Genomic DNA, 17,130 nt, shown 5'->3' on the forward strand with positions numbered 1-17,130 from the left:
CTAGGGGACATGGTTTTAGAAGAAGAGGTCATGCCTTTTAGAGAGGAGGAAAAGATTTTTTTCTTGAGTCTGTAGCATTCTCCATCCCAGAAACTTGGTGGTACAGGACACTGCACAAGGTTATCTCAGATTACAAAGGCATCTTGATCAATTGGGCCAATGGACCAAGGAGTGACAGATAGATAAATACGATATGTTGCATTTTGGCAAAATGTACAAGGGCAGGACTAATGCAGTTAATGTCTCGAGGAATTAAGGGCTACGGGGAGAATGCGGGTAAGTGGAGTTGAAATGCCCATCAGCCATGATTGAATGGTGGAGTGGACTCGATGGGCCGAATGGCCTTACTTCCACTCCTATGTCTTATGGTCTAACAGGGTGGTGTTGTCAAACAGAGAGACCTAGGGGTTCAGGTACATAGTTTCTTGAAAGTTGCATCACAAATAGTTAAGAAGCCATTTAGGATACTTGGCGTCATTGCCCCGACTTCATTGAGTATAGGAGTTAGGACGTCATGTTGCAGTTGTACAGGATGTTGGTGAGGCCACTATTGGAGTACTGTGTATAGCTCTGGCCCTGCTGTAAGAAAGATATTATTAAATTGGAGAGGGGTTCAAAAACCTTGACCAGGATGTTGCTGGGAATGGAGGGTTTGAGTTATAAGGATCGGCTGGGACTTTTTCACTAGAGTGTAAGAGGTTGAGGGGTGACCTAATAGAGGTTTATAAAATCATGAGGGGCATAGGTAAAGTGAATAGCAAAGGTCTTTTCCCTAGGGTGGGGAAGTTCAAAACTAGGGAGCATATTTTTAAGGTCAGAGGAGAAAGGTTTTAAAGGGACCTGAGGGGCAACTTTTTCCACACAGAGGGTGGTTTGTATGTGGAATGAACTGCCAGAGGAAGTGGTAGATTTAGGTACAGTTACACAATTGCACAGGTACATGAATAGGAAACATTTAGAGGGATGTGGGTCAAACACAGGCGGGTGGGACTAGTTCAGTTTGGGAAACTAACTCGGTTGGACGAGTTGGTCTGAAGCCTGTATTCTATGACTCTGTGAGATCTGGGTGATTGAATATCTTCAAGGTTGAGTGGGACAACTTTTTGGGAGACAAGGGAGTCCGGGATTATGGGGAACAAACAGGAATGAGACTGCAGCAAGATCAGTCATGACCTTATCGAACAGCAGAGAGGATCAAAGGGCGGAACGGTCTCCTACTCCTAAATCCTATGTAATAATGCAGCTACAGGAAGTGAAACTATAACAGTAAATAAGAAGCCCCATCTCAGTTGGAAGGTTGGCGGACATTGTTTCTGTTATATCGGAACATTACCTAGAGGTGAGGATGAATGCATTCACTTTACCCAGCAACTTTGGATCAATATATTCCATACACCTTTAATTCCAAGATTGACCAGGGGCTCACTAAATGTTTAATGGTTACAGTGAGAACAAGCACTCGGTTGCTAATTTTGTGAAAAATAATGTTTTAACTTTGGATTTGAAAGCGCTGTCAACAAAGAGTATAGAATCCCTACAGTTCAGATAGAGGTCGTTCAGCCCATCAGATCTGCACTAACCCTCCGAAGAGGCATGGCCAATTTATGGCCAATCCAACTTTGGGAGGAAACCCACCCCGACACAGGGAGAAGATGGAAACTCCCAGAGAAAGTTGCCCGAGGGTGGAATTGAACACGGTGGAGCTGTGAGGTAGCAGTGCTAACCACTGAGCCACCGTGCTGCCCAGCATAATGCCAGCCTCTTGATAAATTCTTAAAGTCGTTGTCAAATTCAAACTCAGTGTTTCACTCGGGTCAGTAGTGAGCCCAGCACGTGATGAATCTGCACTGTGTGAATGGAACGAATTGCCAGCAGTTTCCTTGGGTATGACAAGCAGGTCACGCTGACCACGACTGAGGTGGGCATTATTTAGCTTCTTTGTCCTTTGAGAGAAAGGATTTTGCGTTTCCAACACAAGAGACAGGCACCGCCATTGGATATGGTTGCCAGGATCCATCTGCATCATGACCTAGTGCTAGCTTTTGACAGTAATTGAAACCTCTTCAAATAAGGTATGTATGATTTAGACCATAAGGAATAGGAACAGGAGTAGGCCATTCAGCCCCTCGAGCCTGCTCCACCATTCAATGGCTGATCCGACATTCCTCATACCTGCATTCCTGCCCATATCCACCGATTCCCTGATTGATCAAGACTCTGTCTATCCAAAGCTTAAATATACATGAGAAAGTGAGGACTGCAGATGCTGGAGATCAGAGCTGAAAATGTGTTGCTGGAAAAGCGCAGCAGGTCAGGCAGCATCCAAGGAGCAGGAGAATCGACGTTTCGGGCATGAGCCCTTCTTCAGGAATCATGAAGAAGGGCTCATGCCCGAAACGTCGATTCTCCTGCTCCTTGGATGCTGCCTGCCCTGCTGCGCTTTTCCAGCAACACATTTTCAGCTTAAATATACATGAGGACTGTTCCCCTAAAACTCTCTGTGACAAGACCCTCAACTCTGACAGAAGAAATTCCTCCTCACCTCAGTCTTAAATTTAAAGGAAGTGGTGTAACACTTCAAGTATGCAGTGGCTTTCTGCTATCCACGCTGACTGAAGTAGCTTTGTGTAAAATATATTGTGACTCCCAAACAGGATTAAACTTTCACATTTTAGAACAATATTTTGCAATTTTCAAATTGTAAATACCTGGAGAGAGAATATTGATGTAACTTTCCTTCTTTAACACCAAATGGTTAGAGGCCCTTTACTTTACATTTTCTTCCTAGAATCATTCCTGAAATGTATTTCTGTATTTCTTTCTTGGGTAGTGACTTTGGGACATTGTGTTATGAGACACTGCACTGGGCTGAGGGATGCAAACAGCACCCTCTACATGCACAGTGCTCCACCTAGTGGTCACATTGACCCAGGTGCACCCTGAGATAAAATCCAAACGGACCCCTTCTTAATCTCCCACTGATTCATCTATGCCCGGAGGCCATTCAGCCCAAGGTATCTATTCTGGTCTTTATGCTCCACGTAATCATGCTTCCATTGCTTGTCCATCACTGTATCTCTGCCATCCTTCCACCCTCGTCAGTTTATTCAGCTTCCCCATCTGTGTTACTGCCCCTTTTTGTATTTTTGCTTACTTCACCAGGAACATAGAAGCAAAATATTGTGGATGATGGAATAAAGTCAACATGGGCTGGAGAAACTCAGCAGGTCTGACAGTCCCTGTGGAGAAAGCATCAGAGTTTACAGCAGGAAGCAGGGCGTGAGGTCAAGTTATGATGAAGAGTTGTGGAATTTGCTGAAGTGTAGAAAGAGGCCCCTTGGCCCATCGAATCTTCACCGACTGTCCAAAGAGCATCCCACCCTATACCTGTACCCTGCATTTCTCATGGCTAATCAATCTACACATCCCTAGACACTATGCACAATTTTCCATCGTCAATCCACCTCACTTGCACATCTTTGAACTGTGAGAGGAAACCCACACAGACACAGGGAGAACTTGCAGACTCCGCACAGATAGTAACCTGAGGCTGGAATCAAACCTGGGTCCTCTGCGCTGTGAGGCAGCAGTGCTAACCACTGACCCTCCTTAAACAGTGAAAGCTCCAGTCCTGGGTGGTCTTGAACCACCAACCATTCAATTAACAGCCAAGTGCACTGACTGATGCAGTCATAGCAAACAAATTGGATAAGTCATATTGGACTTTAAATCTCTCTCTCTCTCTCTCTCACGTTCTCTCTCTCTCTCTCTCTCTCCACCTCAGCAGAAAGTCAAGTTGGTCAGACAAGGAGAAATGTACTGAGCACCAGCCTTTCCCTACATTGGGCATCTCCGAGTGATATTACTAAATGTTAAAACCCAGCCAACCTCCGCTGCACTCCCCCCTCCACCAACTCAACATCCCTTCTTTAGTAGTTGCTCCCTGCCCCAAGAAGACTGACAAACGAGTAACTCACCACATGACTGCTTAAAGGCACAACTCAGGAGGGTGATGGAGTACTACTTACCTGCCTGGATGGGGGCAGCCCCAACAACAGTCAAGAAGCTTGACACCATCCAGGACAAAGCAGCTCACTTGATTGGCACTACATCCACAAAGATTCACTCCCTCCATCACTGACACTGATAGCAGTGTGTACTATCTACAAGATGCCCTGCAGAAATTCACCAAAGATGCTCAGACAGCCCCTTCCAAACCCATGACATCGTCCATCCAGAAGGACAAGGGCAGCACATACATGGGAACACCATCACCTTCAAGTTCCCCTCCAAGCCACTCACCATCCTAATTTGGAAATATATCCCTGTTCGTTCCCTGTCACTGGGTCAAAATCCTGGAATTCCCTCCGTAAGGACATTGTGAGTCAACCTGCCACATGCGGCAGTTCAAGAAAGCAGCTCACCCCCACCTTCTCAGGGGCAATTAGGGATGGGCAATGAATACTGGCTCAGCTACTGACACCCATATCCCACAAATAAATTAAAACTTTTAAAGAAGGGACAAGAATAAAGTATAACATTGAATCATAGAGACGTACAGCAGGGAAACAGATCCTTCGCAACTCGTCCATACCGACCAGATATCCTACCTTAATCTAGTCCCATTTGCTAGCATTTGTTCCCTACCCCTCTAACCCCTTCCGAATCATATACCCATCCAGATGCCCTTTTCCAAAACATCTGGCTGGTTTCATCAATGCTGTGCCCCTTGACTTGCTAAGCCAGCAGAGACGAACTTAAGATCATGATTCAAAAACTTATTTTTAAAGATAATTTTCTTACCGCGAACAATTTGAACCAATTTCTCCAAACAGAGGTTAAGTGCTTTGTCGCCAGAGCTGTTGAGTCATTTGACATTGTTTTTTTTCAATTTTCCTGCTGCCATCATCTGTCACCATCTCAAACTCCAGCTTCCCCTGGGGAGTGTACGCACTCGTGTGTCAAAGATCAGGAACTGCTGCTGTGGGACTTGAGCAGCAGATTAAACTCTGAAAACCAAACAAAGCACTGTGGATGCTGGAAATCAGAAACAAAAACAGGAATTGCTGGAAAAGTTCTGTAGAAAGGCCACTGGGCCCAAAACATTAATTCTGCTTTCTCTGAAAATTGTTAATTTAAATCAAGGGCAAAGGAGTACAATAGTTTTTGCTTTGAGTATTGCTGAAGCTACATTTTTTTTTAAGCTTTTCATTCATGATGGCATTGTACAAGAATATAAGTTCAGAGGGAAAACTAACTGGATGAGAGGTGATGTGGTGGCTCACAGCACCAGGGACCCAGGTTCGATTCCAGCCTTGGGCAACTGTCTATGTGGAGTTTACACATTCTCCCTGTGTCTGCGTGGGTTTCCTCCGGATGCTCTGGTTTCCTCCCACAGTCCAAAGCTGTGCAGGTTAGGGTGGGTTGGCCATGCCATAGTGTCCAGGGATGTGTAGGTTAGCTGGATTGGTCATGGGAAATGCTGTGTTTATGGGGTGGGGGGTAGGGTGCCCTTTGCAGGGTTAGTATAGATTCAATGGACCAAATGGAGGGATTCTATGAGAATAGACTTTGAATCTGGTCACTTAGCAATTCCAGCATGTGGACTTTTTGTTTCTTTTCGTGTTTGAGTCCATGGGTTCAAACTTTGTGTCTTCCTTGAGTTTAATTGGGCTTTCTCCCTAAACATTTCACACTCAAAATCTAAAAGCTTCAAAACAGTCGGGCAGGTTGTGATATCGTGGTAATGTCACTGAATTAATGATCCAGAGGCCCAGGCTAATCCTCTGGGACATGGTTTGAAATCCCAGCACAGCTAATAGAACTTAAAATATGGAAGCTTCTTATCAATGATTATTGTAAAAACAAAATCATCTGCTTCACAAATAACTGGAAAGAGATCTGCTGTCCTCACCCGATCGGGCCTACATGTGAGTCCAGGCTGTCACTAATACAGTTGAGTTTAAATTTACCCCTGAAACGGCCAAGCAAGCCACACAGCCCAAGGCCAGGGCAACAAATTCCTCTCCCTCCCACCCCCCATGGCCTGTTGGTTGACTTGCAAAGCAGTGTGATACCAACAATGTGGGTTCAATTCCCAAACCAGCTGAGGTTACCATGAAGGACTCTCCTTCTCAACCTCTCCCCTCACCTGAGGTGTGGCGAGCCTCAGGTTAAACACTCACCAGGTGCCTCTGTCTGATAAGAGAGCAGTCTCATGGGCCAGTAAGACTATGGTGACTTGCTGTGCCTTTTCCTGTCCAGATGGATAGTGACTTCAGAAAGAGTTTGCCCATTGAGGCATCCATTCACAGCTGTAACATTCACTGTTGCACCGACATCTCAAATAAAAGCAAAATACAGCAGATGCTGAAGAAACCCAGCCAGTCTGGCAGCATCTGTCAAGAGAGAGAAGCACAATTAACATTTCAAATCCAATATTTTTCTTCAGGACGGATTCAGTTCCTATAGCACTTTCTGCTTTTATTTTCACTATAACTGAGCCTTTCAGTCTTCATTATTTTGTCCCACTCCTGTTTTCATCACATTGTTTTGGGGGGCGAGGGGGGGGTGTGGGGAGATGAAAAGGAAAGGGAGCCCGACTGATTGTGTTTTACAGTCTGAAATGCTTCCTCAATGCTGCCCCACTGAGATTGGAAAATATATTCAAATAAAGAACTCAATCTCAGCAGCAATCCCAACTTGCTGATTTTATTTGGTGTGGCACACTGGCCCAGTGGTTAGCACTGCTGCCTCACAGCACTAGGGAGCCAGACTCAATTCCACCCTCAGGCGACTGTCTGTGTGGAGTTTGCACATTCTCCCCGTGTCTGTGTGGGTTTCCTCCGAGTGCTCCGGTTTCCTCCCGCAGTCCAAAAATGTGCAGATGAATTGGCCATGCTAAATTGCCCGTAGCGTTCAGGGATGTGTAGGATAGGTGCATTAGTTAGGGGAATGGGTCTGGGTGGGTTATTCTTTGGGGGATCAGGATGGACTTGTTGGGCCGAAGGGCCTGTTTCCACACTGTCGGAATTCTATGAGTTTTTTGCAGCATTCATATCAATACTATCCATCTACCTTGAAACAATATCAGGTAATGGAACTACAACATTGACTGTAATATGCCCTGATTTATGACTACAGTGAAAGTTCCTCCAGGATTCTGAAGTTGTCTGTGTGTGACAGAACAGGGTGTTAAGATCACTGCTAGAACAATAAAGCCAGCAGAAAAACTCCCTCTAAAGTGTGCAGGATTACTAACGCTGATCGTGATCTACTTTGGTGTCACGATTTCAATCCAGCCATTTTGTACGTGGGATCAGCCCCTTCTGAGTTTAAACAGTCTCAATCCAGGCCGTGGTGCACAGACGCCTGAAGAGCTAAGCTGCTTGTGTTGCACTTGGAGAAAATTCAGGATCTCATTGAAGAAAGGCCCAAAGCCAATCAGGAAAGGAGGTATGATTCTGGTAGCTAGGGGCTGCTATTCTGAGACTCTGAGGCAGGGGTTTGGTCCTGGGGGGGTGGGGGGGCGTCACTGTGTGTAGATTTGAGGGTGACAGCACAAGGTGCTGACAGAGAACTGGAGGGAGCCTGTTACAAACCCCTTCTGCTTCAACCTCCCACTACCATCATCCGAACAAAAAGGTGTTTGCACATATTCAATCTCAGTTTAGTCAAACCACCAATACTCTCTGGATGTAATTCAGTTACAGGCATAATTTCTTGCTCGTACAATTACAGGTGATAGAATTCCAAGGTTTTTTTTGGTTTTGAAATGGTGAAACTGGATTGACTCTGGTACCAGACAACAAAAGCACTGGGAATGCCAATACAGTCTGGGGAATGCAGTGTCTGTCTGGGATCAAAACCTGGGAAAGTGCTTCAATCTGTCTCGGTCCCAGGCAGGACCCAACAATTAGCTTCTGACAGACACTCTCTCTCCCTCTCTGTCTCTGTGTTCATTTTCTTGACCTGCTGTAACCTTGTCCTCTCACTGTGTCTCCTCTCCTCCAGACATGTGACACTCGATGGAAGACGTGTGTCAGCGACACGGATGGTACCCTCGGGTTTTCGCTCGGAGCTCTATTTGTCAAAGCAACATTTGCAGAGGACAGCAAGCAAATCGTAAGTTGAGAGCAGCTTATTCTGATCACCAGGAGCCTGCGAGCAGTTCTGAGTGTAGATTTAAGTCAGAGATTATTTTTCATTTAAAGCTGTGCTCACAACGATATCGAGGAAACTGTATCTGGAGTTTTGCCAACTTCGACAGCGTAAATGCACTGAATGACCATCAGTTTACCTCATCGTTTGTTCATTCTGCTTCTCCCTCAATCTGAGTGTATGTGCACATCGTTCCCTCAAGTACACCCAGCCCCACCCTCCGCTCAGTGTATTATCCACTTTCACTGGATGGAAATAACTTTCACAAAGTCACAGCAGAGCCAAACATAACCATTTCCTCAAATCCCATAAAACATTTAAATGCTTCAAAAAACATCAAGAATGATGGAGAAACACACCAAGTCTGTCAGCATCTGTGGAGGGAGGATGAGTTAACTATTTTATTAAAGGAGTAGTACCAGATGTTTGGAGGGAAGTGAATGTTGTTCCTCTGTTCAAATAAGGGGATAAGGAAATCCCTGGGAATTACAGACCAGCCAGTCTTACATCTGTGGTAAGCAAGGTACTGGAAAGGATTCTGAGAGAAAGGATTTATGACTATTTGGAAAAACGTATTTTGATTAAAAATAGTCAGCATGGCTTTGTGAGACAAAAGTGAGGACTTTTGTCAAGAATGTGGTGCTGGAAAAGTACAGCAGGACAGGCAGCATCCAAGGAGCAGGAGAATCGGTGTTTCAGGAGTCAACATGATGAAGGGCTTTTGCCCAAAACATCGATTTTCCTGCTCCTTGGATGCTGCCTGTCCTGCTGTACTTTTCCAGCACCACACTCATGGCATTGTGAGGGGCAGGTCATGCCTCACAGGCCTTATTGAGTTTTTTGAAGATGTGACGAGACAAGTTGATGAAGGTCGAGCAGTGAATGTGGTGTACATGGATAAGGCATTTGATAAGGTTCCCCAGGATAGGCTCATTCAGAAGGATAAGAGGTATGAGATATAGGGAAATGTGGCTGAGTGGATACAGAATTGGCTGGCCGAAAGAAGACAGTGAGTGGTAGGAGATGTATTCTGCCTGGAGATCGTGACCAGTAGTGTGCTGTAGGGATCTGTTCTTGGGCCTCTGCTCTTTGTAGCTTCTATAAATGACTTGGATGAAGAGGTGAAAGGGTCAGTTAGTAAGTTTAATGACACAAAAGTCAGTGGTGTTGTAGATGCTGTCAAGGACTGTTACAGGCTACAATAAGACATTGACAGAATGCAAAGCTGGGCTCAGAAGTTGCAGATAGAGTTCAACCTGGATAAATGTGAAGTCATAGTCATAGAGATGTACAGCACAGAAACAGACCCTTCGGTCCAACTCGTCCGTGCTGACCAGATATCCCAACCGAATCTAGTCCCACTTGCCAGCACCCGGCACCTACTCCTCCAAACCCTTCCTATTCATATACCCATCCAGATGCCTTTTAAATGTTTCAATTGTACCATCCTCCACCACTTCCTCTAGCAACTCATTCCATACATGTACCACCCTCTGCATGAAAAAAAACTTGCCCTTCAGGTCTCTTTTATGTCTTTTCCCCTCTCACCCTAAACCTATGCCCTCTAGTTCTGAACTCCCCCACCCCAGGGAAAAGATTTTGTCTATTTACCCTATCCATGCCCTGCATGATTTTATAAACCTCTATAAGATCACTCCTCAACCTCTGATACTCCAGGGAAAACTGCCCCAGCCTGTTCAGTCTCCCCCTGTAGCTCAAATCCTCCAACCCTGGTAACACCCTTAGAAATCTTTTCTGAAACCTTTCAAGTTTCACAACATCTTTCCGATAGAAAGGAGACCAGAATTGCATGCAATATTCCAAAAGTGGCCTATCCAATGTTCTGTACAGCTGCAACATGACCTCCCATCTCCTAAACTCAATACTCTGACCAATAAAGGAAAGCATAACAAACGCCGCCTTCACTATCCTATCTACCTGTGACTCCAATTTCAAGGAGCTATGAACCTGCACTCCAAGGTCTCTTATTTCCCAAGAGTAGGTCATACTGAGTCAGAAAATTTTCTTGTACATGCATAACAAATTCCTCTCCATCTAAACCTTTAACCGAATGTCAATCCCTGTCTATGTTTGGAAAGTTAGAATCCCCTACCATAACCACCCTATTATTCTTACAGATAGCTGAGATCTCCTTACAAATTTGTTTCTCAATTCCCTGCTGACTATTAAGGGGTCTATAATACAATCCCAATAAGGTGATCATCCTATCTTATTTCTCAGTTTCACCCAAAAATATTTCCCTGGATGTATTTCTGGGAATATCCTCCCTCCGCACAGCTGTAATGCTATCCTTTATCAAAATCGCAACTCTCCTCCTCTCTTGCCTCCCTTTCTGTCCTTCCTGTAGCATTTGTATCCTGGAACATTAAGCTGCCAGTCCTGCCCATCCCTGAGCCATGTTTCTGTAATCGCTATGATAACACAGTCCCATGTTCCTAACCATGCCCTGAGTTCATCTGCCTTCCCTGTTAGGCCCCTTGCATTGAAATAAATACAGTTTAATTTATCAATCCTACCTTTTCTCTGCTTTGTCCCTGCCTGCCCTGACTGATTCATTTCTTTTCTCAACTCTACCAATCTCAGATTGATCCCTTTCCTCACCATAGCTCCCCTCACCCCCCCCCACCCCCCACTTACTACTACCAAACTAGATTTACTAGTTTAAATCTTCCCGAGCAGCTTCAGCAAATCTCCCTGCCAGTATATTAGTCCCCTCCCAATTCAGGTGCAATCCGTCCTTCTTGTACAGGTCACTTCTACCCCAAAAGAGATTTCAGTGATCCAAAAATGTGAATCCTTCTCCCATACACCAGCTCCTCAGCCATGCATTCATCTGCTCGATCCTCCTATTCCTGCCCTCACTAGCTCATAGCACTGGGAGTAATCCAGATGTTACCACTCTTAGAGGACCTCCCTTTTAAATTCCTGCCTAACTTCCTATAATCTCCCTTCAGAATCTCTTCCTTTACCCTTTTTAAGTCATTGGTTCCAGTGTGGACAATGACCTCCTGCTGGCCCCTCTCCTTCTTGAGAACATTCTGCGCCCTCTCTGAGACATTCTTGATCCTGGCACCAGGGAAGCAACACACCATTCTGAATTTTCGCTGCTGGCCACAGAAACGTCTGTACCTCAGACTGGAGAGTCCCCTAACACAATTGATCTCTTGGAACCCAACGTATCCCTCATTGCATTAGAGCCAGTCTCAATACCAGAAACTTAGCTGTTCGTGCTACGTTCCCCTGAGAATCCATCACCCCCTACATTTTCCAAAACAACATACCTGTTTGAAATGGGGATAGCTACAGAAGATCCTGCACTATCTACCTACCTGTCTTACCTTTCATGGGGTTAACCCATCTATATGACTGTACCTGCAGCTTTTCTCCCTTCCTATAACTGCCTTCCAACTCACCCCCTTGCTCTTGTAAATTCCTCATTACCTCAAACTGTCTCTCCAACTGTTCCATTCAATCTGATAGGATTTGCAACCAACGGCATTAATTGCCGACATAATCCTCAGTAACAGTGAACTCTCCCTAAACTCCCACATGAAGAGCATACTACTCTACTAAAGGCTATTTTTGCTTCGTTCAATCTACAAACTCAGAAAATAGCACCAACTTATTCCTCTTCCAAACACTGCTCCAGGCTAACTTAATGCTTATGGCTTATATTTTTAAGTTTAATCAACAGACACATCTCAAAGAAAACAAATAATCAAGAAAGAACCAACTCTACTCACTATTGTAGATGTACAGCGAGGCTATACTTAAGACTATTCACTTATCCATTTCTGTGCTGTGACCTTTCCCAAACAGATTCCTCCAAGATTAGCTGTAAATTTCACGGTTTGTTAATTTTCTTGGATGAACTCCGATGTCCAGCGACACATGAATTCAACAGCAAAGGCAGTAACTGCACAGTTTCATTGCTGTGTCAGTTAGCAGTGTGGGTTTCTCTCTCTCTCTCTCTCTCTCTCTCTCTCTCTCTCCCCTGCACTGACCTGATCATATGCTGCCTTTGTGTGTCCCTCTCTCTTTTAAAAGTGCCGTTGTTTTGACTTTTTTTTTCTCCAAAGTTCCAAACAATGCAATATACAACAGTAACTGCTGCTCCTGGAATTCGAAGAAATCACCTTCAACACCTAAAATACCTCAAAAAGGAGCAGCCTGTTACAGCCAGAAATGTTTCCTGACCTCCATACCCAGAATCCTTTGAACATTTCAGTATTTGAATGCTGAATACAGGGTTAAAGACAGGATTTTATGTCAGTGTGGAGGAACAGCAGGATCTAGGGGTCCACATACACAGATCCCTCAAAATTACCACCCAAGTTGATAGGATTGTTAAGAAAGCGTATGGTATTTTGGCTTTCATTAACAGAGGGATTGAGTTTAAGAGCGGCAGTCATTGCTGCAGCTCTATAAAACTCTGCTTAGACCACACTTGGAATATTGCATCCAGTTCTGGTTGCCTCATTGTAGGAAGGATGTAGATGCCTAGATTAGAGGGTTTATCTTATGAAGAGAGGGTTGAGTGAGCTAGGGCTTTTCACACTGGAGAGAAGAAGGAAGAGAGGTGACTTGATAGAGGTGTACAAGGTAATGAGAGGCATAGATAAAGTAGATAGCCAGAGACTTTTCCCCCAGGGCAGGATTGGCTGTCATGAGGGGTCATAACTTTAAGGTGATTGGAGGAAGGTATAGGGGAGAGGTGAGTCAGAGGTAGGTTCTTTATGCAGAGAGTGCTGTGGGTGCATTGAATGCACTGCCAACGGTGGTAGAGTCAGAGACATTAGGGACATTTAAGTGACTGCTGGACAAGAACATGGACGGCAGTAAATTGAGGAGTGTGTAAGTTAGGATGATCTTAGATTAAGATAAATACTGGGCACAACATCATGGGCCGAAGGGCCTGTGCTGTGTTGTACTATTTTGTGTTCTATGTCTATGTTCATTTTGAGTCACACAACTCTATTGAAGAAGTCATACCAGGCTCGAAACATTAACTGTTTCTCTCGCCACAGATGCTGCTGAGTTTCTCCAACATTGTCTGTGTTTGTTTGAAATTTCCATCTGACTGAGCTCTTAGAATGAGGCCTGAGAGAAAGGCCATTCACCTGCAGCTGGTCTGAGCACTAGAGTCACACAAAGCGGAGCTTTCTCTTGAGCAGTGCTGACCCCTCCCCCTGAGCTCTGTGCTAAAGGAGGTGTGTGCTGTCGAGCTTACTGCTCTATGTTCTTCAATCAGCAATGGCTTACTGACGAGAGGATCAGACTGAGGCAAGTCTCTTCGTGGCATGTGGACATCTACAAAGTCAAATACACTGCAGCTGTGTGCACCCTTTACCCAGGTTTCAGAGAAAAGCTACAGTACATGCAACAACAAAACCCCACTCTTAAGTTGTAGCTCAACGTTTACTTTGTTTATCACAAAGCCCCCGCGGGGCAGCACAGTGGCCCAGTGGTTAGCACTGCTGCCTCACAGCGCCAGGGACCCAAGTTTGATTCCAGCCTCGGCTGACTGTCTGTGTGGAGTTTGCACATTCTCCCTGTGTCTGCGTGGGTTTCCTCCGGGTGCTCCGATTTCCTCCCACAGTCCGAAGATGTGCAGGTTAGGTGGATTGTCCATGCTAAATTATCCATGCTGTTCAGGGATGTGTATGTTAGGTGTGTTAGCCATGGGAAATGCAGGGTTACAGAGATAAGGTAGGAGAATGGGTCTGAGTAGGGTAATCTTTGGAAGGTCGGTGTAGACTTGTTGGGCCAAATGGCCTGATTCTATTCTATTAACACTTCACTCTTTAAAAATATGGCCTCAAGTTCAAATAGTGTTTGTCTTCATCCTCTGGTATTCCTTTATCTGAGTAGACCAGACCGTTGTAAGACATTTTATGCAATAATTGTGATAGATTTGGAATAACAGTGTCTATAACAAGGACGCAGAGGGTGGTGGACGCCTTATTGGTAAAAGGCTGAGACAGACAGAGTTTTGGTCTCTAAACTATCAGAGATAAAGGCTGCAAGTGGGAAGCAGAGTTATGGCCATGAATCAGCCACAATTTGTTGAACATTAGAGCAAGCCTTGTGTGACAGATCCCTCAAAATTACCACCCAAGTTGATAGGATTGTTAAGAAAGCGTATGGTGTTTTGGCTTTCATTAACAGAGGGATTGAGTTTAAGAGCGGCAGTCATTGCTGCAGCTCTATAAAACTCTGCTTAGACCACACTTGGAATATTGCATCCAGTTCTGGTTGCCTCATTGTAGGAAGGATGTAGATGCCTAGATTAGAGGGTTTATCTTATGAAGAGAGGGTTGAGTGAGCTAGGGCTTTTCACACTGGAGAGAAGAAGGAAGAGAGGTGACTTGATAGAGGTGTACAAGGTAATGAGAGGCATAGATAAAGTAGATAGCCAGAGACTTTTCCCCCAGGGCAGGATTGGCTGTCATGAGGGGTCATAACTTTAAGGTGATTGGAGGAAGGTATAGGGGAGAGGTGAGTCAGAGGTAGGTTCTTTATGCAGAGAGTGCTGTGGGTGCATTGAATGCACTGCCAACGGTGGTAGAGTCAGAGACATTAGGGACATTTAAGTGACTGCTGGACAAGAACATGGACGGCAGTAAATTGAGGAGTGTGTAAGTTAGGATGATCTTAGATTAAGATAAATACTGGGCACAACATCATGGGCCGAAGGGCCTGTGCTGTGTTGTACTATTTTGTGTTCTATGTCTATGTTCATTTTGAGTCACACAACTCTATTGAAGAAGTCATACCAGGCTCGAAACATTAACTGTTTCTCTCGCCACAGATGCTGCTGAGTTTCTCCAACATTGTCTGTGTTTGTTTGAAATTTCCATCTGACTGAGCTCTTAGAATGAGGCCTGAGAGAAAGGCCATTCACCTGCAGCTGGTCTGAGCACTAGAGTCACACAAAGCGGAGCTTTCTCTTGAGCAGTGCTGACCCCTCCCCCTGAGCTCTGTGCTAAAGGAGGTGTGTGCTGTCGAGCTTACTGCTCTATGTTCTTCAATCAGCAATGGCTTACTGACGAGAGGATCAGACTGAGGCAAGTCTCTTCGTGGCATGTGGACATCTACAAAGTCAAATACACTGCAGCTGTGTGCACCCTTTACCCAGGTTTCAGAGAAAAGCTACAGTACATGCAACAACAAAACCCCACTCTTAAGTTGTAGCTCAACGTTTACTTTGTTTATCACAAAGCCCCCGCGGGGCAGCACAGTGGCCCAGTGGTTAGCACTGCTGCCTCACAGCGCCAGGGACCCAAGTTTGATTCCAGCCTCGGCTGACTGTCTGTGTGGAGTTTGCGCATTCTCCCTGTGTCTGCGTGGGTTTCCTCCGGGTGCTCCGATTTCCTCCCACAGTCCGAAGATGTGCAGGTTAGGTGGATTGTCCATGCTAAATTATCCATGCTGTTCAGGGATGTGTATGTTAGGTGTGTTAGCCATGGGAAATGCAGGGTTACAGAGATAAGGTAGGAGAATGGGTCTGAGTAGGGTAATCTTTGGAAGGTCGGTGTAGACTTGTTGGGCCAAATGGCCTGATTCTATTCTATTAACACTTCACTCTTTAAAAATATGGCCTCAAGTTCAAATAGTGTTTGTCTTCATCCTCTGGTATTCCTTTATCTGAGTAGACCAGACCGTTGTAAGACATTTTATGCAATAATTGTGATAGATTTGGAATAACAGTGTCTATAACAAGGACGCAGAGGGTGGTGGACGCCTTATTGGTAAAAGGCTGAAACAGACAGAGTTTTGATCTCTAAACTATCAGAGATAAAGGCTGCAAGTGGGAAGCAGAGTTATGGCCATGAATCAGCCACAATTTGTTGAACATCAGAGCAAGCCTGGTGGGACAGCATTTATTCTTGTATACTGAATTCTACTTAAGTGAAGTGATAAAGTTGCTTTGTTAAACTCTGGGAGAGATGTTGAAGTTCAGCACTACACACAGACGGTGGAAGGAGGGGATGTTTGTGGAGGTGGTGCCAATCAAGCGGGCTGCTTTGTCCTGGCTGTTGTCAGGCTTCTTGAACGTTGTTGGAGCTGCACCCATCCAGAGAGTATTCCATCACACTCCTGACTTGGGCCTTGTAGATGGTGGACAAGGCTTTGGGGAGTTCCTTTTTGCAGAATGTATCACACCTGATGAGGCACGGTGGCTCAGTGGTTAGCAATACTGCCTCACAGCACTAGAGACACAAGTTTGATTCCAGCCTCAGGTGAGTGTCTGTGTGGATTTTGCACAGTCTTCCTATGTTTGCATGGATTTTCTCCCACAATTCAAAGAGGTGCAGGTTAGGCTGATCGGCAATGCTAAATTGCCCTGTAGTGTCCAGGAATCTGTAGATATGAGGCTTAGCCATGGGAAATGTGAGGTTATGGGGATGGAGTTGGTTTGGGTAAGAAGTGCTTTGGAGGGTTGGTGCAGACTCAATGGACAGAATGGACTGTATCTGCACAGTAGGGTGTCTATGACAATTCTACAACCCATTCAGCTGTAGTCAGAAAAGAGAGGAGAGTTTAAGAAGAAAAGTAAATGTTTAGAAAGTATTGCATTTGGATGTAGACTATTTCCTCCTCAACACTCATTGTGGCAAGCCTTTCAAATCCAGGAAACAAGGCATCCTGGCAGGCAGATTATCCTCTGTGTTGTGTTGTCTCCTGTGTGGGACAGAGCAATGGATTCAGTTGCTGTGTTATTCCTCAGGCGGAAGAGATGATTTCAGAAATTAAGGCCGCATTCGAGCAGAGTCTGAAGCAAACCGAGTGGATGGATGAGCAGACCAAACAAGCTGCAAAGGAAAAGGTAACACTAAGTCTGAGAGCCACAGCGCAGCGCGAGAGGTCACAGGTCAGGATGGAGCTGAAAGGGCAGATTACTGGAGCCAGCCAACAGGATACTTAGAAAAGAAAACACATTCCAAA

General features: G+C 45.1%; 1 protein-coding gene across 4 annotated transcripts in view; it reads left to right on the forward strand.

Moving 5' to 3' along the window:
* LOC132833735 (endothelin-converting enzyme 1-like) overlaps positions 1 to 17,130 on the forward strand; it is a 317,482-nt gene that overhangs the window by 272,063 nt on the left and 28,289 nt on the right. For all 4 annotated transcript variants that reach the window (XM_060852254.1, XM_060852255.1, XM_060852257.1 and 1 more), the window contains 2 exons: positions 8,014 to 8,124; positions 16,913 to 17,011. In XM_060852254.1, the coding sequence (XP_060708237.1) occupies positions 8,014 to 8,124; positions 16,913 to 17,011 (210 nt within the window). The remainder of the gene's footprint in view (positions 1 to 8,013; positions 8,125 to 16,912; positions 17,012 to 17,130) is intronic.

This window comes from Hemiscyllium ocellatum, chromosome 37, assembly GCF_020745735.1.
Source record: "Hemiscyllium ocellatum isolate sHemOce1 chromosome 37, sHemOce1.pat.X.cur, whole genome shotgun sequence".
Taxonomy (NCBI): Eukaryota; Metazoa; Chordata; class Chondrichthyes; order Orectolobiformes; family Hemiscylliidae; genus Hemiscyllium; species Hemiscyllium ocellatum.